At 47.1% G+C, this 26,573-nt stretch overlaps 1 protein-coding gene across 5 annotated transcripts in view; it reads right to left on the minus strand.

The window, feature by feature from the left end:
- Positions 1-26,573, minus strand: part of plekhg2 (pleckstrin homology domain containing, family G (with RhoGef domain) member 2) — a 94,049-nt gene that overhangs the window by 44,303 nt on the left and 23,173 nt on the right. For 4 of the 5 annotated variants that reach the window (XM_039622662.1, XM_039622661.1, XM_039622660.1 and 1 more), the window contains exons 2-4: positions 26,189-26,266; positions 13,799-14,328; positions 5,915-6,015 (exon numbers count right to left, since the gene is read on the minus strand). In XM_039622662.1, the coding sequence (XP_039478596.1) occupies positions 5,915-6,015; positions 13,799-14,328; positions 26,189-26,237 (680 nt within the window). In that variant the 5' untranslated portion in view covers positions 26,238-26,266. Of the gene's footprint in view, positions 1-5,914; positions 6,016-13,798; positions 14,329-18,754; positions 18,868-26,188; positions 26,267-26,573 lie in introns of those variants that run through there. The other variant, XM_031751853.2, reaches the window with a different exon arrangement.

Consider the following 26,573-nt stretch of genomic DNA (forward strand, 5'->3'; position numbering starts at 1 on the left):
AGGGCTGAAAAATACATTTAAGCATAAACGCTTTCACACCCACTCCACATGTCGTGATGTAAAACGGTTCTTTGTTCTGTGAGCCTCTATCATAGTTTCAATAAAGCACATCAATGTCATGTGTGTGTACCCCAGAGGTTTAATCTACTTTCTAATAATTCACCTGAGAAAATGTTAGAGTGCATTCTGTCTGCAAGCCACTTTGCAACCCAGCTCCAGTCCAGTTCATCCTTTCATGCTGTAGCAACAGAAGCCCCTGCAGATGGAAGATGTTTCCCATTGAACTTTCACACCCCGACCGACACATCATAGAGCACCTCAGGGTTCGGTATCTTGCCCAAGGACACTTTGGCATGGAGACTGGAGCAGCCAGGGATCAAACCACCAACCTTCCAGTTAGCAGATTAGTTGCTCTACCTCCTGAGTCACAGCCGCCCTGCAGTTAGTGTGTGTAACGGAGCCCAGATCAGCCCACAGAAACACTGAGGACGTCTCTTTACTTTCACTGAACCCGTCCGAGCCTGTAATCACTCACTTACAGTCATAACCTGATATTGGCTTCTGCTATCAGTCGAGGTGAAAAGACTCTGACATGTTTAAGAGACTGGGAGACAGCATGCTCCTGGAAATGTTATTAAGTACTATAGTGACTGAAAATCTGAAACCATCTAAACACACTTTCAGCCTTTCAGACTGGCTCACTGGGTTCTTATAAAACTGATGCTGTACGCCACCAGGTTTTCTTTCCTGCCACTAAAAGTCTGTCTTACTCGTGAAAGCTGTTTGTGTTCCTCAGAAACAAGTGACAGACAAAGAAGAAGAAACAGCAGAAGTGTCTTTTGTCTTTTACTCCATGTTTCCCTCAAACACGTCAGCGAGACATCACCCGGCACGCTGACACGCCTCTAACACAGGCCTCAGGTAAAGTAAATGACACCTGACTCCAGATTAAAGCTTTCAGACTGTGCAACAATGTTTCCTTTTTACACTGTAGTTTCCCCCGGACCACCCCGCAGATGCACATAATTTAAATCACTCAACATTTACCTGCTGCCTGTAATATGCAGGCAGGGACTCTATAACACATCTGAGAGCAACGATGGCCAATCTGTGATCGTGTAAATGTGAGTTACTTGTTCAGCTGAGCCGGAGCTCAAAATCAGGGACGTGTAACCAACAGCAACATTTTACCAGCAGCAATAAAACCATGTTTCACTCAGCACAAGATGATTACTGTTCCGCTCTGCCTAATTTATATTTAATAGCTCATACGATTAAAAACGAGCTGAGTTGGAGTGGGTTGCAAAGTGTCTTGGATATACACAGAAAACGCAGGCACCGAGTCAGCAAAGCCAAAGACGTTATGTTACAGGTGTGATCACACAGCACAGGTAACGTCAGGTCACCTCATCAGCAGCTCCCTCACATAAACCATAACGAGCAAGTATTTCTATCCAAAAACTTCTGATGACGTTCTGAAATAATGCTCCAGAAACTCCAGACTTCATGTGAGAAAGGAAGAAGGAAGGAAGGAAGGAAGGAAGGAAGGAAGGAAGGAAGGAAGGAAGGAAGGAAGGAAGAAGGAAGGAAGAAGATACATTCAGAGCCAGTAAATACACTCTGATCAGTGCATTTGTGTGACTTCACTGATCGAGGTCATCAATCATCGGTCTGACTCAGCTGCTGGTTTTGGCCCAGTGCACCATGGGAAACTGATGCTGATGATGTTGTGGTTGACGTCCCAGGAGACGGTATGTCTGTCTGACTTCGCTGAGTGAGTGTGTGTGTGCAGCATCCCAGTTATCTGGGTGTTTCTTCTTCACTCACTATGTGTTAACAGACCTCTCTGCACTGAATCATATCTGTTATTAATCTCTGTCTCTCTTCCACAGCATGTCTTTATCCTGTTTTCCTTCTTTCACCCCAACCGGTCGCAGCAGATGGCCCGCCCCTCCCTGAGCCTGGTTCTGTCGGAGGTTTCTTCCTGTTAAAAGGGAGTTTTTCCTTCCCACTGTCGCCAAAGTGCTTGCTCATAGGGGGTCATATGATTGTTGGGTTTTCTCTGTATTTCTGTAGGGTCTACCTTACAGTATAAAGCACCCTGAGGCGACTGTTGTTGTGATTGCTGTGTAAATGAAATTGAATTGAAGTGAATTATCATAGGTGTGTGTGATGTCATAAAAAACAGACAGTCCCTGCATGATCCACTCAGGCACAGAAGCCCCGCCCACTGGCTGTGCAAACCTACGCTTTCCAATCAGTAACCAATGAAAAGAAAGTTGTCTTAAAGTAGGAGCAGCTAAATCTGCTGTTTCCAGCCCAGTGCAAGACACAAAAGAATTATTCTGACCTGTGAATCATTCAAAGTTTCAGATTTGGAGCTCAATCAGCTTTTTTAAAAAAACACATTAGTGGTTTAAATCTGTTGTGCACACATTTAAATCATTTATATCTGAGCTGAGTGACACACACACACAGCAGTTTCGTCCCTATTAAGCCTTCACACCCACACACGGCTCAGTTTCCCACTGTAACACACACACTGCCGGATGGTGTCATGTTCCAGCTATGCTGGATGATGTAGCCTCTCTGAGCTTGTTATGTCTGCCCATCTGGTACTGTGTGTGAGTGTGTGTGTGCGCGCGTGAGTCAGAAAAAGCGATGGGGGTTTTCTTATTTTCTCTCCTTTCTAGGACAAAGAGCTGAAGAGAAACCAGGTCAGTCGTTTTAGTCAAACTCTGAGTGACCCACAGAAACGTGGACGGCAGCAGAAGCACATCTGAGGGCGTCCTGACAGCTGGAATGGCCTCGTTAACAACTGATTAACTCCCATTAGCTAAAATCCAATTAGCTGCAATGATATCAGAGTCCCCCCCCCTCACTCGCCCACTCTCATACAATATTTCCCATGAGAACCAGGAGCAGGAAGCCTGGATGGAATGAAAACTGTGTGTGTTTGCACTCACACGTTAGTGCTTTTGTGTTCATAACAGTGTGTGTGTGTGTGTGTGTGTGTGTTGGAACAGGCACAAAGAAAGTGAAGTGTGAAAACAGGACCCACTAGCAGGGAGGAGGGTTTGTGTGTGTGTGTGTGTGTGTATGTGTGTGAGACATATTTTAACAGCTTCCTTCCCAGCCACTTAAAGCTCCCTTTCACTCCGTCTGTCACTCTGAAGTCATTTCAAAACTGCATCGCTGGTTCTGGGAGCGCTTGATTTCTCCACGAGGGTGGGCAGAGCCGTGGACTTTACACGCGTGCTAAATTCAAGTTTTCAGAGACTTTTAAAACTTAACTCAACACTTAAAGCTTGAAGGAGGGGTGACTGGGCTTTCACGCCTTCATGCATACCGAGGCGTGCGGATGTGTCACGGCTTCCACCGCCACCATGTCCAGGTGTCCCAGCCTGGACATGAGTTTGGGGCAGAGCGTGCTGTGCCACGGTGAAACACTGAAATTTGCTGCATCACAGTTTAATATCAGAAAAGTCTGGATGCCAGCCTGAAGCAGAAAAAGTACCAAAGGCTGCATCAGGACTTTGATTCACACTGGCAGCGATGCGTCTACGTGGCTACGTGGCGTGGCAACGTGGCGTGGCTACGGATGTCTCTCTGTCAGACGTCTGTTCTGAGTTTCACACATATCCGTGAAATATACTGATGGATTTGATTTGTTGGAACTTTGCAAGAGTCTTTAGTTCAGTTTGTACTTTTGCATTGAATCTCTGTAGAGCCTACGATGTGACTGGCTGCACTGTTTGTGGAGTTTGTGGTTACCACGAGCATGCAGCGTTGATGTAAAGTTTAAATTCTGTAAATTCTAATGTGTCTAATGTGTTGTAAAGTTTTTATGCAAGTTTAAGCATGAACAAGCGGTCCGGCAGTGCTAGCCCTAGTAATACAATCATGTGTGTGACAGACACGCTGGTCCACTGTGTGGATTTCACGCTTTGCTGTGGTACTCGGTTGCTCAGCCTGCTAGCACATGCTATCTCATTCACAAGACATTCAGAAAACCTGACCTCTGACCCTAACCTGAACCTGGTTATGAGCTCGGGGTAGTGAGGTCACAGATGTAAGCAGTGCAAACGAGTTTTCTTGGAAGGGTGGATGGCCTCCCTATTAGAGATACGGCGAGGAGCTCATTCAGAGTAGAGCTGCTGCTCCTCCACATTGAAAGGAGTCAGCAGAGGAGTTTCGGACATTGGACGTCTCCTGGGTGAGGCGTGCCAGGCGTGTGTTACTGGAAGCAGACCCGGGGCTCGCCGGAGAGATTATTTCTCTCAGCTGGTTTGGGAACAACTATGTGTTCCCCTGGATGAGCTGTGAGGTCTGCATGCACACACTGAGGCATTAACTCCCATGGTGCATCTGTGAATGAAGCTGGCCATTTTCAGATTACTAATCAGCTAACGCTACTAATCACCCATCATCATCTGGGAAGAACCACCCTGTGTCCCTGAGGCTGATGGAGTCATTGTGATACTTTGGGGGTCTTTGTTCCACATTTCTTTGTGGCTCACTTTCCAACCAGACCTTGGCCCCAGTAAGGCCCCAGTGAGGTCCCAGTGTGGCCCCAGTAAGGCCCCTGGGCCTGCGCTCTTCCTCATCAGTAGCCCCTCCACCCAAAGCAGCAGGTGATGCTCAGCCTCCGTCTGCACTGAGCGAGCAGCAGTGAAATGGCTTCACACGTCTGAGTGTTTGAAGCCGCTCGCTCTGTGAGCTGACGTGATGGCACAGAGCCGAGCTGTGAGCATTTTATAGTGAAGCATCCTAGTGGGACTCAAACCTGCAGCCCTGGCAGTGTTAGTGCCCTGCTCAGCTTATAGTTTAAGGTCATGAGGACTTTAGATTTGGGGTTTCTGCTCCTCACACTTCATTCTGCTCAACAAAGTGTTTTGCTTCTGGCCGAACCTTCGACACCAATCAGATCTAGCTACGAGCTATTAGCAGGTCACGGGTTTTGGCTCAGTCCTCCTGTCTGCAGGTCTTTAGGACACTCAGAGCCTAACGTGTTACCAAGGAGGTGTTTTTAAGACTACAACACACTGAAAGTCCCACACAGGGGTTTCCTGTTCCAGTGGAGCAGATTTTTCAAATAAATAAATGTCCACCAGGATGAAAGTGCAGAAAAGTTGACTGAAAAACTTCCTGTTAGCATCTCTGACGCTGTGCTCTCAGAACATAAAATATCTCCCGTCTTCCTGGCAATGTTAATGCTGCAGACAAATGATTCAGGTGACCAGCACATCATTATTACAAGGCTATAATTCATTTTTGGCTCAAGATAACAGCGGAGGTTGGTCATGTGACCAGACGCTCTCTCTGTTCTCTCAAACAGCGTTGTCCACTTTTAATTACTTTTAATTTCCCTCGAAAACACAGAGTTATGACAGGACGTTACTGGCTTTGACCTCACAGGGTTAACTGTATATAAAAGAATGCAGATTTAAGGCAAATATGTTCTAAAAATCTCAAGGACCACAGTCAGAATCACCTGGATCTGCTGGAGGTTTCTTCTGGTTAAAGGAAGTTCTTGCTCCCCACTGTCACCAAGTGCTCGCTCATAGGCGGTTGTATTATTGTACAGTCTTTACTTCACAATTTAAAGCTCCTCGAGGCCGCTGCTGTTGTGCTTTGGTGCTATATGAACAAAGCTGAGTCGCTTCATAACAAAATCAAAACTATGAGAAGAACTTCTTTCCAGGAAATTTAGAAACTTTTTGTCAGAAACAGCAGAAAAAATCAGCGACTTTTCCAAATGACCAAACTCTTCGACTCTTACTCGACTGACGGCACCAAAAGTTAACCAGAGACAACAAAACACAGAAACATTCGCTCAAACAGACTTTTGATTCCTGCTGTTCCACGTTACTCATTAACGTGGAACAGCAGCACAGAGGAGCAGGTGAGTTACCTGTTGAACTCGTAGATGTCCTCGATGTTGCAGAACAGCGTGCTGACCTGCTCGGGTTTCAGCGGCAGGGCGCCACAGTCGATGATGCAGCCCAGGTAGTCCTGCAGACACACAGAGAGGGTTTGAGTCAGTGTTTCCACCTCCTGCTCTGCACATACTCCGATTCACTTCTTCGTTGGTGGTTTATTTAGTTTGGCAGCACTCTTTACCCCGATGCTGTCATGAAAATTAAAGCAGCTTTCAGCTCTGAAGCGAGCCTCCAGCAGCAGGTGTTTGATGTCTGACTAATGAGGAGTGTCAGCAGAGCGGGGAAAAGTCAGAAAAACACGTGCCATTCCAGCTCGGGAATATTCATGCTGCTGACTTTGGAATGCGAGCGCATGAAGCGCATAAACGAGCTGGTTCGATCTGCAGCAGTTTCCTATCAAACGTCACAGACAGGTAAAAGACAGCGCTTCATAATTTATGTCAGCCAAACCTGTGAAAACACGGCGGTGTGGAAGTCATTAACATCAGCTGACACACTTTTGTCCCAGTTTGACTTTGGCTCTGGTTCTGATGTTTGAACACTGTTGGATTCATGTTTTATTGTAATATTTGAGTTCTGGTTCCTGTTTAATGCTGGCTTTACTGTCCTGTGTCAGTTTGGAGTTCGGTCCTGTGTGTGTCGTTTCTCGTCTGGTTATACAACACAACACGTAACATACCGACACGCAACAAATCATCGGTATGTTACACGTTGGGATGAGAATGCTCTGGGTTATAACTCTGTGTTTGAGTCTCTTGGGTCTTTTTACTTTTATGTTGTTTAGAATTTGTTTCAGCTTTTACTTGCTGTCTGTCTGATTGTCTTGATCATTTTCACCTGAGTCTTGTTTCTAGTCCTGTCTCTGCTTCCCTCAGTGCTGCTCTCTGCTGACTTTTATGTTATGTACTTTTGCCACAGTCCTGGGTCAGTGACCCAGTGTTTTGAGTTTAAATTGTTATTGAACTTTGTTTTTGTCAGTTTTCATCATTTCTAGTCTTTTGGTTTCAATGTTAGCGTTCTTCGTGTTCTGTTTTTTGTCTCCGTCTCCCCTGTCTGCTGTCTCCCTTTGGCAAGTCCACGTCTGTGTTGTGTTTCCTGTTTTACTTTGTTAGTCTGTAGCTGTGTCCCAAAATGTAGGCCGCATCCTTCGGAGGACCCGGCCTTCGCGGTCTACGTGGGCTTCGTAGACCGAGAAGGCCGGAAGTAAACGGCTGTGAAATGGGACGGTCTAGCCTTCAGATCTGTGTCACCGCTGTCTCGTGGAGTTTAATAAACTCGGCCGTCTGCTCCTTGCTATCTAAAATATAACAGGACACTGGCGTAAACTGTAGACCGTCTCACACTTCTGTTTAATCAGTTTTCTGTTTGATGTTTATTCAGCTGTGTAAAAATCCCGGAGGAACCCACCCGATGGATTAATAAAGTTTTATTTAATCTATTAATCTAATAACTTTGATCTCAGCCAAACCGATTTACTCAGGAACAAATAAAACACCGAAAAAAGCCAAACAATTACATTTTTAAGTTCTCCGAGTGACTTATATATCATGTTTAACCTGAGTAGCGAAAGACAGCGGGGGCCTGAAAACGAAGCCGGGAGTCCGCTGCTCTCGCCAGCTCGAGTGACCTTCGAGCTCCGTGCTAGCTATCGAGCTGGTGGGTAACAGACGTGTCCGAAAGCATCGACGCACTTTTGCAAATATGCGATATCTTGATAAACCGAGCAGATATTTGATGTTTACACAGCTACTTTCTCGCCTGAAAATATGTTAAAAGTTTATTTTGTGACCCAGAAAGATTAATAAGAGTAATATTAAAACTTAGTAGCTGCCGCCATTGTTGGAAACTGGAATTGGCTGGGCCGCGCTATGAATTCTGGGATATGGTGGGCCACGAAGGACACACCCGACCCATCCTTCAAATTTGGGGAAAAGGAGGACACATTTGTCGGCCGCATTTGAAGGAGTCGACGAAATGGGACAGCCTTCGTCGCCTGGCTGTGACGTAATCGGCCTTCAAATGCGGCCTCAGGAGGATGCAGCCGACGTTTTGGGACACAGCTTGTGTCTCATGTCAGTGTGTCTAGTTTGGCTTCCCCTGTTCTTGTTGTGTTTGATTACTCCCAGCTGTTCTCTCCTCCTGTGCCCCATCCCCTCGTTATCCCTCAGTGTATTTTAGCCCTGTGTTTCTCTCAGTCAGTGTCACGTCGCCCCCTCATGCTGTGTGGTTTTCCCTCTGTGCGCCTCGTCCCTAGCCTCCAGGTTTCTTAGAGTTTAGCTTTAGTTTGGGGTTGTTTTTTGTAAGTTTATTGTTTTTGGAGTTTTGTCCTGTAACTGCAATAAAGCAGTCTCTTTGAGTTTACTCCTCTGACTGAGTGTCCTGCACTTTGGGTCCTATATCCTGCCTGCCACAGCCGATTCATGACAACTTTGGATTAATGCCTTACTGGATACAGTATTATTAATTATTTTATTTAATTCCCCTTAAGGGTGTTAAACTCACTTATTTATTTTGAGTGGACAGAACTTCACAGGGTAAATCACATGACCTTAGGTCAATTTATCTTCAACTTTAATTCAAGTTCAAGCATTTCTTATCACAGCAACACTAAATGAAACATTTCAAGTGAAACTTTCCCGCGAGTGTACGAGTGCAGAGTAATAAATAAAAGGCGTGCTGTGCTCGGTGTGTGGACAGGACGTACAAACAGCTCAGCATGCAAACCAGGAACCAATCAGCTTAGTCATTTAAATCATAATGATTTCTGTGCACGCTGCAATGCACAGGCTCTCATAAAGCATGCGTGGTGATATCAGCTGTGCAACGCCAACGTTTACAGGAACAAAATCATGTGATGCGGAGACGCTCCTCAGCAGGCAGTTTCACATCGATGAAACGGAGGTGACAGCTTCTCGAGTGCAGCACCCGTGCAGAGGTGCCAAAGCAAACCTGTGCAAATCGACACTTCCTGCGTGAGCAGGAAACCACCTGCACCGTCAGAGGCGCCGAGCTCAGGGTGCCCACAGGCAGGAGGGTAAACAGGAAGCAACCAACTCTTGAAAAAGCAAGAAGTAAAGGAGGAACAGAGAAGCTGATTATCAGACTGCACAGACACTGAGGACAGCCGGTCACGATGCTCCGATACAAACAGATACTGCAGATTCATCGTGTTAGGATTTATTTAGTGCAGCTCTGCAAATGTAATTTCCTCATTATGACCTTAAATGCTGTCACGTAGGAGGGAATTAGCTGATGCTCTTCCACTGCTCCGGCTCTGCTGGTTATCACTACTGTCCAAATACGGCCGCATGCAGTTTGTCTAGTTTCGCCTTGTTCCTAATTCACAGGGTTTATGAATCATTTCCATGGGCTCAGAAGTGATCAGACGATCGAGTGAAAGCAGTTGAACATTTGCCCTCATTAGTCTGCACTCAGTAACCTTTTATATGGACACGCGTGATGTGGTGCAACGTTTCTGAACATCTCGCAGGTAAACAAAGCTGACCGGCTGCACTCGACCACATCGAGAGAAGATGAATATTTGGATGGAATCAGGCAGAAACAGTGTGAGAAGCACCAGAGGCCGAGGTCTGCTCACCAGGTCCACAGATAAACAATCGCAGCCTGAATCGTGCTCCTCTTCCCCGGGTCTGCTGCCTGAATCCACAACAGACATTAAACTGCCGCAGTTTTCATCACACATGCCCCGAGGTGTTTCCGGAAAGAGTCATGCTCAACAGATTCCCTGTCAGATTTAACAGAAGGGTCCTAAATATCACGTGATTGTCTCGGGTTTAAAAAGAGGTTTCCTGCACGTCCCTGTCAGAGGGTGATCTCCAGCTCGGCTCTTTGTTTAAAAAGAGGTGAGCGTCCCTGCCAGGGTGATTTTCATCTCGGCTTTTGGAGGTGTAATATAATTTTGTGTGAAATTTCCCACACAGTCATCGAGCTGTTTGGGCCTGTAAACAGGCAACACGAGCCTCCTAAAAATACCCCAGAGGAGGAGATTAAATTACACTTTTCCCTTTTTTTTCTGGTTCCACATCAGGATGCACTTTGAGTTTTATGTAACAGCTCGTATGTATGAACGAGGCTGTTGTGTCGTGCTGCTTGGAGGTTTTATGTGAACCAAATTATACGTGATACGGTGCGACGTTCGTTTCCACGCAGTGAACTCGACGTGTCGGCCTCTCGTTGGGACTCTCAGGGAAACTCGTATTTCTAGGAGACGGCTGCAAACATAAATCATCTCCATTCTTCCTCCATCGCTCGCTTTCTGTTTTTTCCTAAATCATGTCCAAAACAAGCACTCGCTCTCTCACACACACACACAGCTCCCCTGTGTGTGTGTGTGTGTGTGTGTGTGTGTGTGTGTGTGTGTGTGTGTGTGTGTGTGTGTGTGTGTGTGTGTGTGTGTGTGTGTATAATGAGGCATATAATGAGAGGCCTTGGCCACATTCATCACCTTTTAAAGGCAAGAGGAAAAACCCAGATGCAGACTGGAAGGCACGGAGAGGCAGAGATGAGTGAAAAGTGACAGAGCTAAACGGGAAGATGAAGAGAGGAAGACGAGAGGAATGAGGAAGAGCCGCAAGGGAAAAGTTTCTTAAAACAATCAGAGAGCGATCGGAGGGAGAGGAAGAACGACAAGAGGAGTGCGTTTGTGAGGATGGCGCGCGGGAAGCGTGAGAGATGAGAAAACGTGACGTTGCGGACGGCCGCTGATTTAAACTCGGATGCAGCACTTTGAAGCGAAACCACAGAATGTGCTGTTTGTCTGCAGGACGGCGTCAACGATGCGGTCACAGCCTCGCCGATTCTGTTCTTTCCGCTCAGCTGTTTACATGCTGCGTGACTCGATACGCTCCGGTGTTTACAGGCGCCGACGCTCCTGATCCCACGTTCGGGTCAGATTACGCTGAACTGAAGCAGGGTCAACAGATGATAGCTGCCGCCCAAAAGGCCGTTGTGGGAGGAAGCCGCTCAGAAATGGGACGTTCCCCCAGGAGACGGAGAGTCCCTGTCAGGCCTCATGGTTTGGGTTCAATCCCACAATCCGGCGATGTTAGCCATGCATTTGAAAATAATTAATAACTAATGTGGACTGAGGTTATTGCACTCTTAGAAATACGGTATGTTGCCAGATGCTTACTCTGGATGGCGCGCTGCTGCTGTGATTTGGTGCTGTGTAAATAAAATGCAATTGAACTGATGGAGCCGAGTCTCAAGGTGGATTTTTTATCTATGATGCAGATGAAGAAGAACTCCAGGCCCAAAGCTCGTGTCACAGACTTGTTCTGGAAGCTCAAATCTTCTAGTTCAGTTTGTGGCTAAAGCTCGGTAACCTGCTGCATGCTGAGAGGTGACGAAGCTGCACTTGTCTTCCTCATGCGCAGCAGCTGTCGGGTCTGCATGCACAGCGCTGTAACCTTTGTCTTTTGCACTGATTGCATTTTGTTTCTGCCTCCAGAGTCTGTGCCTCCCATCCGGTCACCTCTTCCTGCCCTCATCCTCCGCCTGCTCTACCAACCCGCCGACCTCATAACAGTTTACACGAACGATGGCGAGCTCTGATGTGGTTGGTGGGCTGAATGTAAACGCTGCCGCTGCTCTGCAGCTTTTTGGTTTCAGCCTCGCTTTGCTCTCTTCACTCCTGCGTTCGTCTTTTTGTCTTTCCCTTCATGTCAAGTCCAAATTTCTTCTCTCCTAATCTTTGTATCCTTATCCTCTTGCTGCTTCTCCTAAACCTTTCCCTTCTCCGTCACCTCCTCCATCTCTGTCTTCTTCTCTTAACCCCCTCTTCATCTATCTCTCCTCCTCCTCCTCAGTTTCCTGTCCCCCTTGGCTGCAGGCCAACAGCTCCATGCCCTCTTGTTCACTTCGTTTTCTCCTTCCACCCCGATGACGCTTGTTTCAGCAGTCTTTTGACAAATCTTTGGACTTCAGGCCGGCATCAGAGGGGAGAGGAGCGTTAATGAGTAGAAGAGAAGAGTCGAAGCAGGTGGAGCGACGTCAGTCTGCTGACAGCTGACTTTATGAAGCAAAGAAGGAACGACGGAAACGAGCTGCTCTCAGACGCTCGCTCTCTTCCTCTTTCCAAGAGTTTCTGCACTGCATTGTTCTCAAACACACACACACAGAAACAGACACACACACGGGCTTATTATGGTAGTTGGTTCAGATTCCAAGAGAGCGTGACATCATGTAGCCTCAATCAAAAACAGACTTCAGCAAAACCTCAAATACAGAGAAGAGCAGGACTGAAGACTTACATTACAGGACAACACACACACACACGAACACACACACACACACACGAACACACAGCCTGACAGGACAGAGGTGTGAGGTATGCTGCAGACGTGCTGCACAAAGCTCAGGTTTCAGGCTCCCTGTGACGCTCAGAGTGGACGTTAGATTTAATCACCTGGTGGTCCCTCCCACTCTCACTGATCTGATATCAGTCTGATTCTTACTCAGAAAAGTGGAGGAACCTGCGTGACCGTGAGTGAGCTTCAGCCCAAAGAATTCAGTGATAATAACGATCCAGTAACAGTCCAGAGGAGTCATGTGACTGTCAGAGTGACCTGTGAATGTGGACGAAAGCAGGAGTCAGGAGGGATTAACCAGGAGCTGCAGGTTTGTCCTCTGCAGAAGGTCAGAGAGACGAAACTGACAGACAGCTGATAAACCTGATGACAGAGTGTGTGTGTGTGTGTGTGTGTGTGTGTGTGTGTGTGTGTGTGTGTGTGTGTGTGTGTGTGTGTGTGTGATGGCAGAGGATGAAAGCAGCAGTAAATTTTCTCTTTTACTTCAAAAGGATGTTTCACACTCCGATCGTACAGCCCCACGCACACACACACCTGGCTGTGGCACACCTGGGCCAGTGATGGATGAAACACACACACACACACACACACACACACACACACACAAACAACAAAGTCAGCAGATTCTGTCAGGACGAGTTTTTCTGTTCAGTTTCTTTGAAAAAAAACTCATTTTTCACTCAGCGGGACACATTCCTCACTTAGGAGAAACCTGGAATGACTTCCCACAATGCAACAGGAATAATAGCAATAAGGCTGGTATGTCTGACATGCAGACGTCTGTCTGAGCTCACAGGGTGTATTTCGTTGTGTCCGCTGGTGTTAAGGAGCTTCTTTCTGCGATGCCAACGAGAATCACAAACTTTAAAGTGTTCTTGGAGGCTACATTCAATCTTCTCTTCTTCAAGCACCGTGGTTGCCTTGCTCATAGGCACCACAGTGCTGTTGGTCAGAGAGGCTTTCCTATCCTGACTCTATCCTTCTGCACTGATCCGTTGGCCTTCAGAGCGGAAGCTCCAAACATCCATCAGGGTAATTTTACTTTAAAAAGCCATTTAACACAAACAAACTGTGTGTTGTGCTTTTTTATAAACTGCTGGCCTCAAAATCTGAGTGTGGGCAAAGGTAAGAAAAGCTGCAGTTCCTCTAACGTCCACCGGGGGCTCCAGCAGTGAGTCAGTCCCCATAGACTGCCATGTTAAAACGTTACAGCAGAAATAAACGTGTCTACAGCCTGATGCACAAACTGTTTGGTCTTTCGTGTTCTTAGGGTAACACAAGTATTCTAAGACAGACACTAGAGAAGAAGCTGTGCTATCAAATGCATTTGATGGCATTAGCGTGGCTTCCTCTCTGATCATAATTCTGTTTTGCTGCATGTTCTCACACAAACAGCTGCAAACAGCTGGAGGAAATAAACGCATAGTTTCTAAAAGTGATGAGTCATTTTGGGCCCGTCCTGCCTCCTCCGGGTCGGAAACGCTGCAGTGACGTGAATACTTTGGATGGTTGGATGAAAGCTCTTACCTCCACGATGCTCTTCAGATCTCTGACGTAGGCTTGCTCCGTCTCCACGATCTCCAGGACCACTCGGTCCAGCCGTGAAAGCTGTCTGGGCGTGGCCACCGCCGCCGCCACTGCCACGCCCACCGGACTAGCAACATTACTGAGGTGGCTGCCTCCTCCTGTCACCTTGGCGACACACGCCCCTCCTCCTCCAGATGCTCCTCCTCCTCCTCCATGAGGTGCGAGGGGAGTGAGGTCCAGACTGATGTCTGAGCCGTTTCTTTTAGGCGTGGAAGACGACGACGAGGCGTTGTATGTCGGCACTGCGCCGTAAGGAAGTGAGGAGGAGGAAGAGGAGGAGGAGGAGTGGGAGGAGTCCTGCAGGGAGACTGACGAGGCAGAGGAGGAGAGGGAGAGGGAGGCGGGACGCTCTCCGTCCGAGCAGACGGTGTTGACGGAGGTGCAGGAGGACGACGCTCCTCGCTCTCCAGATGACATCATCCTACCCACAATCCCACTCAGAGATGAGACTGAGGAGGGACGTTTGGCAGCTGGAAAGAAAAGAAGAGAGAAAAATACACACATTAGTCCACGAGCTCGTTTTAAACACAGAGTAAAAAAGAAGCCAACACGGTAGTTTAAGAAGCTGCAGTTCCTCTAACGTCCACCAGAGGCTCCAGCAGTCACAGCTTTTTATAAGTTACGGCTTAAAGTTTGCACTTTTAGGGGCGTGGCCTTTTTGACTTACAGGCTGCTAGGTGTCTGCTAACCAAGTTTAGCTTATAACACTCCATTTCTCCCTCCTGGCTCCAAAAACCTGATATTGTAGTCATAAAACGAGACATCTTTTGTTTACAGGCTGTATTTTTAGCTAAAACACCCAAACAGAAACCAGTCAAACGTGCACGTTTCCTAATGTGTATGATGAGGAGGGCTCGGTTGGTGGGAAACAGTGTTAGATCACAGAGCAGCACCGGGGGACAAAGAGGAGTGACGTTTTGTCTGTGTGCAGAAGTGGGTCAGCGAACTCATCACGCCCTGGAACAGCTGACTGTGAGCGCACGACATCCAAAGCATCTCTGTTTGTTGTAAAGCTCGCCGCGCGGGCTGATGAATGACCTGCTTTTAGCAGAGACACGAGGGGAACTTCCCGAAGCCTGACCTTTGGCTGGCGTCTTCCTCTGTGACCCGAGTGTTTACATTTCATCACCTGACTGCGTGAACCAGGGTAACTGAGGTGTGTCAGTAGACCTGAGCCCAGGTGTGACTCTGCTGACCTTTTGTACCCAGAATTCTTAGTTTTGCTGACTGACTGAGGGTTTTGTGTAGATCACGCCTCTATAAAACATGCATGACTAAATTAAAGCGTGTTTGTAAACTTCATCAGCCAGTTTCCACGACAAGGATGGGAAGTCAAACATAAGGCCTGGGGGCCAGAACTGGCCGGTTACAGCCTGTGTTACAGCTTTTCCTGTATGAATGGGCGGATATAGACTCCGCCCATTCATACAGCAAAGTAATGAAATAATAGATCAACAGTTCTTTCACAGTTTACAACAACACAATTTTTTACAGTGTCTCCACAGTAAAATGAAGCTTTTCTGTAAGTTTACACGTTTCTTTCGTTTCTTTCAGCTTGGAGAGTCGTGCAGCAGCGTTTCTTTATCATGTGGAAAAACTGAGACGTACCGTTGGAATTTCACTTCTTCTCATCATAATACATCTGAGGGATTAAACGTACACTTGACTTCTTTACACTGACAGAAAGGAGAGCTTCCTGGTCCACTGAAGAACAAAGTGTGCTGTATGAGGTCGTGACAATGTTTGACATCTGAATATAAGGTTAAGCCATGCCCACTTTTACACCTCAGTTATGTTGTGTTCTTTGTGGGTCAGCGGGTAAGGAAGCATGAGGTGGTGTCAAGATGTAGCATTTAGACCTTTGGCCCATGTAAGGTGGACCTGTGGTTTACCCTGCACAGCCGGGCCACAGCTGGGTGGTGGCTTCAGCCACAGCCATCCAGTGGTCTCCGCTGCTAGCTCACAGTTGAGTGAGAATCATCAGAAATCAATCAGTCAGTTTAAAGTCATCCGTCAGGCTGAATCCTCGATGAACGCAAGGCTCATTTTCTCGTTCTGGTTTAGAGGAAGAACCGATGCTGATGAGCTGCCTTCACAATAACATCAGCGGTGGGTGTGGTGTTCTCCACAGTGGAAGATAAAAACCATCTGAACGCCTGCTCTTTTCTTCCATCTCCCAACACCTGCGGCCACACCAGTGTCCACCATAAACTCCTCCCTCCTTCAAAACCTAAAGCAGCATCTTACCTGCCCGTCCAACAGGTGATCCCTCAGAAACACTTCCAGCGGCTCCCACGGTGACTTCCTGATCACTGTAAACCTGCCGTGTGACTGTCAGAGTAAACAGGAAGTGTGTGCGCAGCAGAGCGGATCGTCTCTGGCCGACACACTCTTCCTCTTTTGTACACTCTTCCTTTTCACAAAAGACTTTCTCACATGTTAAAGGAGCAGCCATCTTTACCGTGACTCCATCAGCAGCACGCCTTCAAGCTTTGACTTTATTTCCTGTTAAAGTTCAGCCCCGTCACAGAGCGCGAAACCCAGACTGCTGAAGAACATCTGGTGCCATTCACCCTCCCTGAGTCCAAACGCTCCTTCGGTTCCTAAAATCACACGAATGATCGTGGCATCGCACCGTCTCACTGAAGGATTTCTAAAAAAGTCAACTCTGCATAACAACGACATGAAGCTAAACAGCAGCGATGTTTGGAGCCTTACTGAAGCTGGACTGATTGGTGTGTAATGATGTGCGAGCTGGTGGCCGGCGGGCTACACGCTGTGGACATGCTGATAGCACAGCGCAGAGGAGGGAGGAGGCTGAGGGTTAAACTGTTCTCTGCGTTAAAAGGTCACATCGTCGGACCAAACACGAGCCAAAGGGTCTGAGACGGCCTGGACCGAGTATGTTCTCCAGCTCAACGCTGGACTTCCCTGATGCTCCTCAGTCTCTGGTCTACATCACTGAGAGGTCTAACGAAAGTCATCAAACAGCACTAGAGACAGTTAAGATTTTACTTTAAGGCAAAACCACCGAAGCAGATCTGCCACAAACACATATGTGAAGTGTGAGAAAAGCCATCGGAAACACACGATGTGCTGCAAACTCAAAGTTTTTCATTTCTTTTGTTTCCCTGAAACGTTTAACAAACGCTCCCTGCCAGTTTGTGGTTTCAGAGGGAATTACTGAGTCTGGATAAACAGCCGGAGTTTGTTCGTTTTCTTCTCTGCATTTCTCTGAAATGGCACCAAACATGGCAACATCTCTGCGATGGTGAGCGCCGCTTTTAAAAACCTCCGATCCTTCGCTTCAGACTGCAAACCTGAACCACACCTGAACCGAGCCTGGCAGAGAGACGCTGAGATGGAGAAGTAATTAAAGTCCATTAGCGTTTAAATTCCAGACGTCCCGGCGGGAGGACTTTCCGTACGGCGTTAGATGAGAACATTTTTCCACTTTCCAGCTGATATTACAGAGTTTCGTAACTGCAGGTTCTTACAGGAACGCCTCTGACAGCAGCGTCGTAAAGCAGCTAACCTCACGTGGCTGATGCTCCAAGAAATGGAATCAATTACACTCACGTTATTATCTGTGGAAAGTTATTGTTATCAGTAGAAAGATGCACATTTTATGAGGGATTTGTAGAATTAGTGTGTCTGATGTGTGACGGGGGTCCCTGCTCAGACCCCCCCCCCCCGGTCCCCGTGTGGTCTGGCTCTGTTGTAAACACAGCTGGCGGGGATGAATGCCAGCCTGCTCGCGTCGTCGTCAGCTAAGAGAGAAACGCCCATAAAAGACTGTGCAAAGCTCACTGAGGATGAGCGTCAGACTCACATTAACTCCATCAGGCTCAGCTTTGTCACACCCACCAACAGAAAACTGGGTGGGAAGTGTTATCTTACGTCAGCATAACTGATAACTGACTCTTCCTAAACATCACACAGTCTTCCAGCAGGCTGAGGACAGTCGTGAAACTGGTCACAGTGTTGCTCTGATTACCTCGGTTACTAGCAGGTTGCTCATAGTTTGCATGGAAGACGCTGACTAGTCTGCAAACTACGAGCGACAAGTCGCCAAGCAGCAGCAGCAAAGAGTTTAAGAAGCGTTCAGTGAACAATCGCAGGCCTAATAGCAGCTGTCAGCAACCTCTCACCAACTGGATGGGAAATGCACGTTTGCCCAAGTGTCCGACAACATGTGACTGCTGTCCTGTCACACCTTCATCCTCTTACCTGGTGGTCTCAAAAATGGGACTTTTATCTGCCATTACTGACACGCAACCAAACCTCGGTATGATGAGACGCAGCTGGAACCTGAATAAACAGCAGATTTAATCTGTATGACAGATCGAAGCTGGTCGAAGGTCTGGTTGACTCGCTGTGGTTTTTGAACACTTCCACTTTGCAACACACCGCTGCGAGTCGATGGTGGAGCATCGAGGCAGGACGCAGTGTCGCAGCATCCTGTTACAGCACCGCTCCCAAACTCACTGAGCTCTTTAGAACAAGTAAACGTAAAGGCCAGCTGCACACACCTGTGACTGAAAACACCTGGATCAGACACGAAGAGGCGTAGTCCAAATTATTTTACCTAAATGTTCCCGTCGGTTCTGTCTGCACGTGCACTGTTTTATGCTGATGTGTGGGAAAGATAACCATCGGACCGATTTCCTGCACTCACAGCTTTTACTTCAAATCCTTTTAGGTAAAAGCACTGAGATGATAAACTGCATTTCCAGCTCATCCTGAGCTACAATGAAGGTTTCTACATCGTGAGCACAGGATCACCTTCAGCGTGCTCCTCACAGCCGGTCATCAAACAACACAGAAATGTGAGTGAAAACACACAGCTCAGTCAAACAGCAGAAAAAAAGCCATCAGAGATGAAGAGCGACTTACTTTGAGTTTGCAGTGTGTGTCTGTGTGTGTGTGTGTCAGGCAGTCCACATGTTTCTCTGTTCAGATCACTGATTCACCGTTAAACACCGACTGAACAAAACTGCTTCTCAACACATCTGATTTCCTGATTTCCTGTTATTGGCTGTGTGTGTGTGTGTGTGTGTGTGTGTGTGTGTGTGTGTGTGTGTGTGTGTGTGAGAGAGAGAAAATGACATGAGTATTTGTCAAACCACATCCTGCATTTGAAGTCAGGTGCAGCGCTTTCAGATTATCTCAAACACACACACACACACACACACACACACACACACACACACACACACACACACACACACACACATACCTGTAAATGTGTAAATAGATCTGTATAACTACCTGATGTAATGTTGTGTCCTTACAAACTGACACAGGAAGTGTCTGTAGTTGTGGTCAGTTTGTCGTCACAGCCAGCTGGTGCTGTGAGTCATGTGACCTGGAAACATGTTTTCATTAAAACTCTGAAACTTTACCAGCATAGCTGCCGTTACCCAAAAGCCTAGTTTTGTCTAATGAGGCCCATCCAACCAAACAGGAAGCTGACTGTCAGAGTAAAATGTCGAGATTCAGTTCACGGAGGGATTACTTGGTTTAAAGATCCGACCCGGAGCTGCTTTTCTTCAGGCTAATGTTACCTAAAGCTAGCTCGCCCACTAACACAAACGAAGTGCGAGCTGTCTCACAGTAAAACCCCGTCAGCTCATTCATTCAGAGCTAACTGTTAAATTATATTATCCACCCAACCAGCAAACCACATCCACATTTTCTTTTTAATGATGCACTGTTAGGGTTCGGGTTGCTAAATATTTGGTGCGAAGGCGTTGACGCTGTGTTTCACAAGCCGATGTGACGTCACTGACCATCCTGCTTTCTCCCTCTTGGACGTAATTTAATCTGAATTTACAAATTTAGCGCTGTATTCAGGAATGTGCTCACTGAGCTCACTGCAAACACCAGAGGCGCCCCCTGCTGGACAAAAAAATACTGGACTGGACTTGAGAGCGTCAGTCACTGAACACGTGCAGCTAGCTGTAACGGCGCTACACCACACTGAATTGAATTGTATTTAATGCATATCGTTAACTTTCCTTTGGTCGTTGAACACGTCGTGTTTCTTCAGACGTGCTGTGAAACTGACACTGAGCATTACAAACACATTCCCTGAGCTGACAGTGATTCTGTATCTAACGGGTCCATAAAACGGTAAAAACAACCTTCATGGCAAATAAGACAAGAATCTAAGTTTTACTGGGGACGCAGGAAAAATGGCGAAGAAGCCTGGTTACAGGAGACAAAGTGTGTGGACGCGTCAGTCATTGCACTCAAAAACAGCTGAGCCTGAAGGCAGAGAGCGTTCCTGTTTCACCATTTTTAAGGTGGAAATTCCCTTTAAACACACGCCGTAAATCTGTGAGGCGGCGTGGATTCCAGGGTGTGATTACAGTAATAAGAGAGCAGCTCCTCGCTGCTCTAAGAGTTCGACTGTGACGCCACAGGTTTCTGCTTCGACCGCAGCACATGGAGCCAGCCACGCCGGAGGCGGGAGCGTTCCCGCCGAGCTGTCCTCCCAGGTGTCCTCACCCACTGGGTGGGAGTCGGAATCTCACCATGAAGCCGCCTTCAAATATCAGGTCAAACAGCCTGTGTGAGGAGCACGGCGCGCTTTAGGGTTTATTTCAGCCAATAATGTTCCAGCAGGGAGTAACAGCGGACAGGAGGGAGCTTAAATAGTGACGGAGCGAGTTACACCGTCAGAGGGTCGAACACATCCTGGAATCAAACCTAAACAGCTGACTCAGGAATCAGAGCAACGAGAGGCTGAAGCGTCTGCAGTCGTGCCCACATGTTGAACAGGAAGTGTTTCTCAGTGACGCCGTGACAGCAGGCGTGGTGGGCGGGTCCTCAGTAAAACTCCTGTGACTGCAGCAACGACCAATGAGAATGCAGGACACCGCTGACTGACATGTGGTACGGTTTCCCAGGAAACCAAAGTGTGGATGATTTTTCTGACAAACAGTAAAACAATAAATATATTCACTGAGACATTCAGGCGCGCCAGGATTTTATTTAAGTCTTTATGAATGATTTTATGCACTTTGTTTATTTGTTTATGATTATCATTGCTGATGTTTTGAAGTGTTATTTATTTATTTCTATTATTAATCACTTTGTCATTTTGCATTCTTATTATTACAAAGGAATTCCTCTATGTCCTTTGGGGGTTCAATTTATTTATTTATTTTGAAAGAACATTTTGATTTATTTTTGTATCCAGTACAAAAACAAATAATCCCGCTGACAATAATAATAATAATGATAGAAATCCACTTCCTGTCTGCTGTTTTTGATGTGGTCTTCTCAGGCGCTCGTTTCCTCTTTACGTGCTCTGCGCTGAGATGTCGGTCAAATGTCCATCAAACCTTTCTTTGACCCCTCCCCCTCCAGAAGTCGCCTCGTCTCACGTGACTTTTTATCTGTAAAGTTTCTGGCAGGAAGTCTGACCTGAGAGGCCACGCTCAGCTTCCTGTCAGTCCTCAACAACGTCACTCATGATGTTGGAAACTGAAGCTGGGCTCACCTTCACCCGAGCAGCTCCGCCCACTTATTTAACCCCCACAGCTATTAACTCTGAAGATAAGAAGAAACACGAAGACGGCTGTGACCAAACTCTGAAAGGTTAAATACGAGGAATGTAACGTTAAGCCAGATGTTTGAATAGTTGGAATTTAACTTTGAGCTCAAAGAAAACACTGGAGCTGGACCCTCAGCGGGGAAACACTAAACCCAACGAGAGAGATGGTTGAAGATGATCTCGGTTTACGGCTCCAGAGCCGCCTTAACAAACACAAACTCCTGCTTTGACACAGTGGATGCAAACGCTCTCTTCTTTGATATTCAGGCCGAGCGTCCCGCTGCAGAATCGATTTGGAGCAATCAGAATCGGCCGCGATAAAAATCGAAGCATTTAAAGTGATTAAAGCTTCGGCGCAGTTATTATGCAATCATACGGCCATTACATCGGAGCGCCGTGTTCTCCCGGCGCTCCGGCAGCTCAGCGTTAGAACAGCCGATGCTGTGCTGAGATCTCTGCGTGTGCTCAAGAGCACGTCTGCAAACCGTCAGCAGTGAACGCATCGCCGCAGCCACACATGAAGCACAGCGTCCACCACGCAAAGACAACCCGAGGAACCAGACTCATTTAAGGTGGACTGAGGCGGTCGCCTGACACACTGAAAACGTGGAGCATCAAGAGAAGGAAGTGAAATCGTATGTGCAGCATGACGAGGAGTTTGTCAGGCTCTCCTTTCAATAACATACATTCTGAGGATTCGCCGTGTTCTTTGTCATGTACATCTGACGCATCATCGAGCAGCGTCGCCGAGGAGGACGCCGAGAAGGCAGAAGGTCTCGCCCCGAGACACGAGAGAGTGGAGACAACGAGCCTGAACTGTGTGTGTGAAAGTGATAAAGACACATGTTGACAGAGACAAAGACAGGAAGTGAGGCTTCTCAGATCATGACCTTTGACCCCTCTGACGGCACCAAGCCAAATGCTGGAAACACACACACACACACACACACACACACACTCTCGTTTCAGTTTCCTCGAGTTGACATTCATGTCTCCAGCCCAGCGTGAACGCCCTCAAACAGCGTGCTGGGTTAAACTCGTCCATGGACTAAAAATCAGCTCACGTCTCTGTTCCTCTGATTAAATCTCATACAAAATCAACAAAAACACGTCCTGAGCTCGTTACTGTGAGGGCTGGAACATCCCAACGTGGATGACATCATAAAGCGTGTTACAGACGTGTGACACACAGAAGCAGGAGAGCAGTGAAAGGGATTTTCTGTCCACACCACCTTATTTCTACAGGTGCTTTATTCATGTTTCAGGTGTACGATCAGTCTCCACCCACAGCTCGAGGTCACGGGTGAGGGTGGGAGTGCACGCTGCAGACCGTGTCTGTGCCGCTCGGAGCAGCAATCCACCTTTTTCAGGAGCTCCACCCTCAGATGAAAAACATTTTGTGTTTTCAGATATGAAAGTGACTTTTAAGCGAAACATTGATCATTTATTAAAGAGGAGCGGCCTTTTCACACAGTGCTTCATGAATCTCTGACAGATGTTTCCCTCTGCTCTAACATCTGCATGTCTGTGCTCCAACTGCTGCCTTTGTTTCCAGTCTGGATTCTTCCCTCTTACTTATTTATTTCACAACGTTTTTATCAGCAGGGAGGCTTCAAAAAGCAGCCAATCACAGCCAAGAACACAACTTCAGATTAAAAAAAAAATCCCCCTCTCTCTCCCCTCGCTCCCTCATTTCTTCCTTTCCTCCTTCCTGGTGCACGCCTCCCTTTCTCCTCCTCGCCGGCTCCTTGTTCTGCAGCCTTATCTTGGGCGTTCTCTCTATTTTCTGCCTCGCACCTTTCTGTGGTTACAATCAACAGATCTGTGTGACCCTTTATGAAGTGTGTGTGTGTGTGTGTGTGTGTGTGTGTGTGTGTGTGTGTGTGTGTGTGTGTGTGTGTCAGCGCAGAAACATTGTTCAGAGTTACAGTTTATCACCACAAACCATACAACTTCCTTCACACAGTGTATTGGTGTGTGTGTGTGTGTGTTTGCTTCTATGGTAATTGCAGTGTTTTTTACATGTAGCTGAGCTCTGGTATGTTTCTGTGCGTGTGTGTTTGTGCGCGAGCGCTAACTATGGAAGCCAATATACCAGCAGAGCAACTAAACAGCATGGTGGCTGTGTGTAATTACACATCATTACTGTGTGTGTGTGTGTGTGTGTGTGTGTGTGTGTGTGTGATAGCAGTCCGTTCTGCTGGGCCTCTCTGGTTCGGTTACAGGAAGCGTCACAGGAAAATCAAAAGCACCAAACAACTGAATATTTAAAATGTGAAACTGTTTAACAGAGACTCACATCTGTCCTTGTGTTGATAGGATGAAGTGCTCAGACTGTCTAAAAAGCAGCGATGAAGACTGACTCAGGTGAAAATCAACCCCACACAAGGGCACTGTGTTATCCTCCGAGGGTCTAATGTGACTGTGGTCGTGTTTATCAGGTTAAAAGAACCTTCTAGTATTAAGCAAGCATCAACCTCCAGGGTTAAAAACATGAAGCCAACATAGAAGTCCTAGAAACTGCAGTTCCTCTGACGTCCAACAGAGGCAGCAGAGAGTCAGTCCCATAGACTCTAATGTTAACACTGTACGGCTGAAATAAATATGTTTACAGCCTGATACACAAACTGTTTGGTCTCTGTGGATAATTTCTTCTTTATAACTCGCCTGTTAAAACTGTATTATGGCATAAAGTTTGCATTATTAGGGGCGTGGCCTCTCTGACTGAGAGGCCCCTGACCAATAATGTGGCTGCTGTGAGGTTACTGTAGTAACAGCCCATGCAGGAAGGCGGAGCTCCAGTTTTAGTGAAGTTCAAGGGTTTTATTTGGATGTTACTGAGCTCTGATTAGCAGGTCTCTGTCTCTATGGATTGCTAACCAAGCTAGCTAGCATTAGCCACTGCTTCTGCCCAAATAATGGGTCACAGGTGTGGGGGTGCTACCCCGGCTATCATCGTGCGAGGTACACCCTGGACAGGTCTCCAGTCTGTCACGAGGTGAACACGTGTTACAAACAAATATACAAAAATATTGACTGACACTAAAAAACTTCAGTGTTTCGTTAGGTGCTCAAACATTTTCGGCTCCAGTAGAAATTAACCAAAGAGACACATGCTGCAGTGAAAGTTACCTTTTAGGATCGACTATGATTGGACTTGAACCAACAATCAGTGAAACGCTCCTGACGGCCTCCCAAACCTTTACAGCACCAACAAAGCTGATGTCACACAGTCCAGAGTTCCCTTCATGAGAAGGGGCATGTCACGCCCACTCTGCAAATAATCACTGCACGAAGTTTCCAAAATCAAACTTTTCAGCTCAGCTGTTCTTTATGATGATGCGGTCTCTCAGGCTTTCTGAGCATGTTCACTTACTCTCACTGTACCAGCTGTACATCAGGCTCTGTGGCACAATGGGCAGTGCATTGGCCTTCTTGTGAAGAAAAAGCATTCAAAGGTTGTGGGTTTGAGTCCCGTCAGAGTCAGTCTTTATTGTTGGAATTACACCTGATGCAGTATCTTGTAACTCACATGAAATAAATGAATGGAAGCTCACGAGGAGCAAACAGGAAGCTCTTCCTCGCACTCTTCACAGGAAAAAGGCGATGTAGCGTTTTTATGCTTGGACTCTGCTAGAGTAGCTTTGCATGATTCACACTCCAAAATAAGCCTCTCGACTACTACTGCTTCCTGTTTAAAGACTTCAGAACATGACTAACAACCTCGCAGAAGCCCGAATGGACTCCAGACCAGGACCGCTCTCCTTTGTCCTACCAGCTGTGTCAGCCACATGTCACGTGGCTCTGTAGCACAATGGACGCGTTGGACTTCTAGACAAGTGTAAGGCATTCAAAGGTTGTGGGTTCAAGTCCCACCAGAGTCAAGCTTTTCTGACAGAATGACACTGGATTATCTGAACACTAATCTACATGAACAAAACAAATTAATCTGATAGGAGTTAGTTTTCCTTCAATGAAGCAGCAAGACCCCAGCAGAGGTGAGAATAATTCAGGAGGTGGGTTGAAAAGCAGATTTGCAACAACTTTGGCAAAAGTATCTTAAATACTCGCCCAGCATGAGATCAGATAATCTGTGGGATTAAAAGAAGAAGCTCTGAGGCCAACATGATCGTCGCAGTGAGCAGCAGCTCGAACACAGACACAGCTGAAAGCCGTCATGCTGAGCAGCTCGTGGATCTGAGAGCCAATACCTGAACACCAGTTCATGGTTAAACCCTGTCCTGTCTACACACAGTTTACGTTGTTTTTGTCGTCGGCTGGTTTCTCTGTACGCTCATCTTCTTCTTTTCTTCTGCTCGGTTTGGCTCAGTCGAGACTCAGCGTAACGATGCTGGGATCAGCCTCAAGTACGACCCAGTTAGCACCAAATGTTTGGCCCAAGAGTGTTGTTGGGACATATCTGGCCTCAGCATCAGTTTGGATGACTCATCTCAGCCACATCTAAAAGAGCCAACTGCCAGGTGTGTCGTAGCCGTTGGGACGCACTTTGTGAGCTTTAAGTACCACAAATATCACACAACAGTGTCTGCTACCTGCTCTTTCACCAAAATGAGATATTTCACATGTCTAGAGAGCATTTCTTTGAGACAGTGTTCCAAAAGTCCAATATTTTCCCTCTTTTAGCTCTGTTTTTGGTTTCCTCCGGCTCCTGGAGAAAAACCTCTCTCTACATTTTTCACCGGCTTGTCTGAGTCCTGATGAAGGTGTCGCGTACAGTAGCTTCATCAGAGCCGGATAGGCCTTACCTGTGTTACTGGGCGATCTCTGGCTGCCACGCCGTGACCCCTCAGGCATGGTGTGATAGTGTCACAGGAAGCAGAAACCTGGAGAAAAACACCAAAAATCCCAGTTAGCCTCTTCTTTCAACACAAACCACATCCCAGTGCGACGTGTCTTCATGTCATGACAGCAGCGGCACGAAGAGATACGAGCTTCATACAAGCTGCTCACACAAGAGAGAGAAGAAGAAGACGAGGAGGAGGAGGAGGAGGGGTCCAAATAAAAGTTTCACTCTCCCTTTGTGTGAAAACAGTGAGGACATATGTAATGTTTGGCTGAACGACAAGAATGAGGTCTCTTCTCCAAAGCCTGCGTCTGTGTGCGTGTGTGTGTGCGTGCGTGCGTGCGTGT

This window comes from Oreochromis aureus, linkage group 14 (assembly GCF_013358895.1).
Source record: "Oreochromis aureus strain Israel breed Guangdong linkage group 14, ZZ_aureus, whole genome shotgun sequence".
Classification (NCBI taxonomy): domain Eukaryota; kingdom Metazoa; phylum Chordata; class Actinopteri; order Cichliformes; family Cichlidae; genus Oreochromis; species Oreochromis aureus.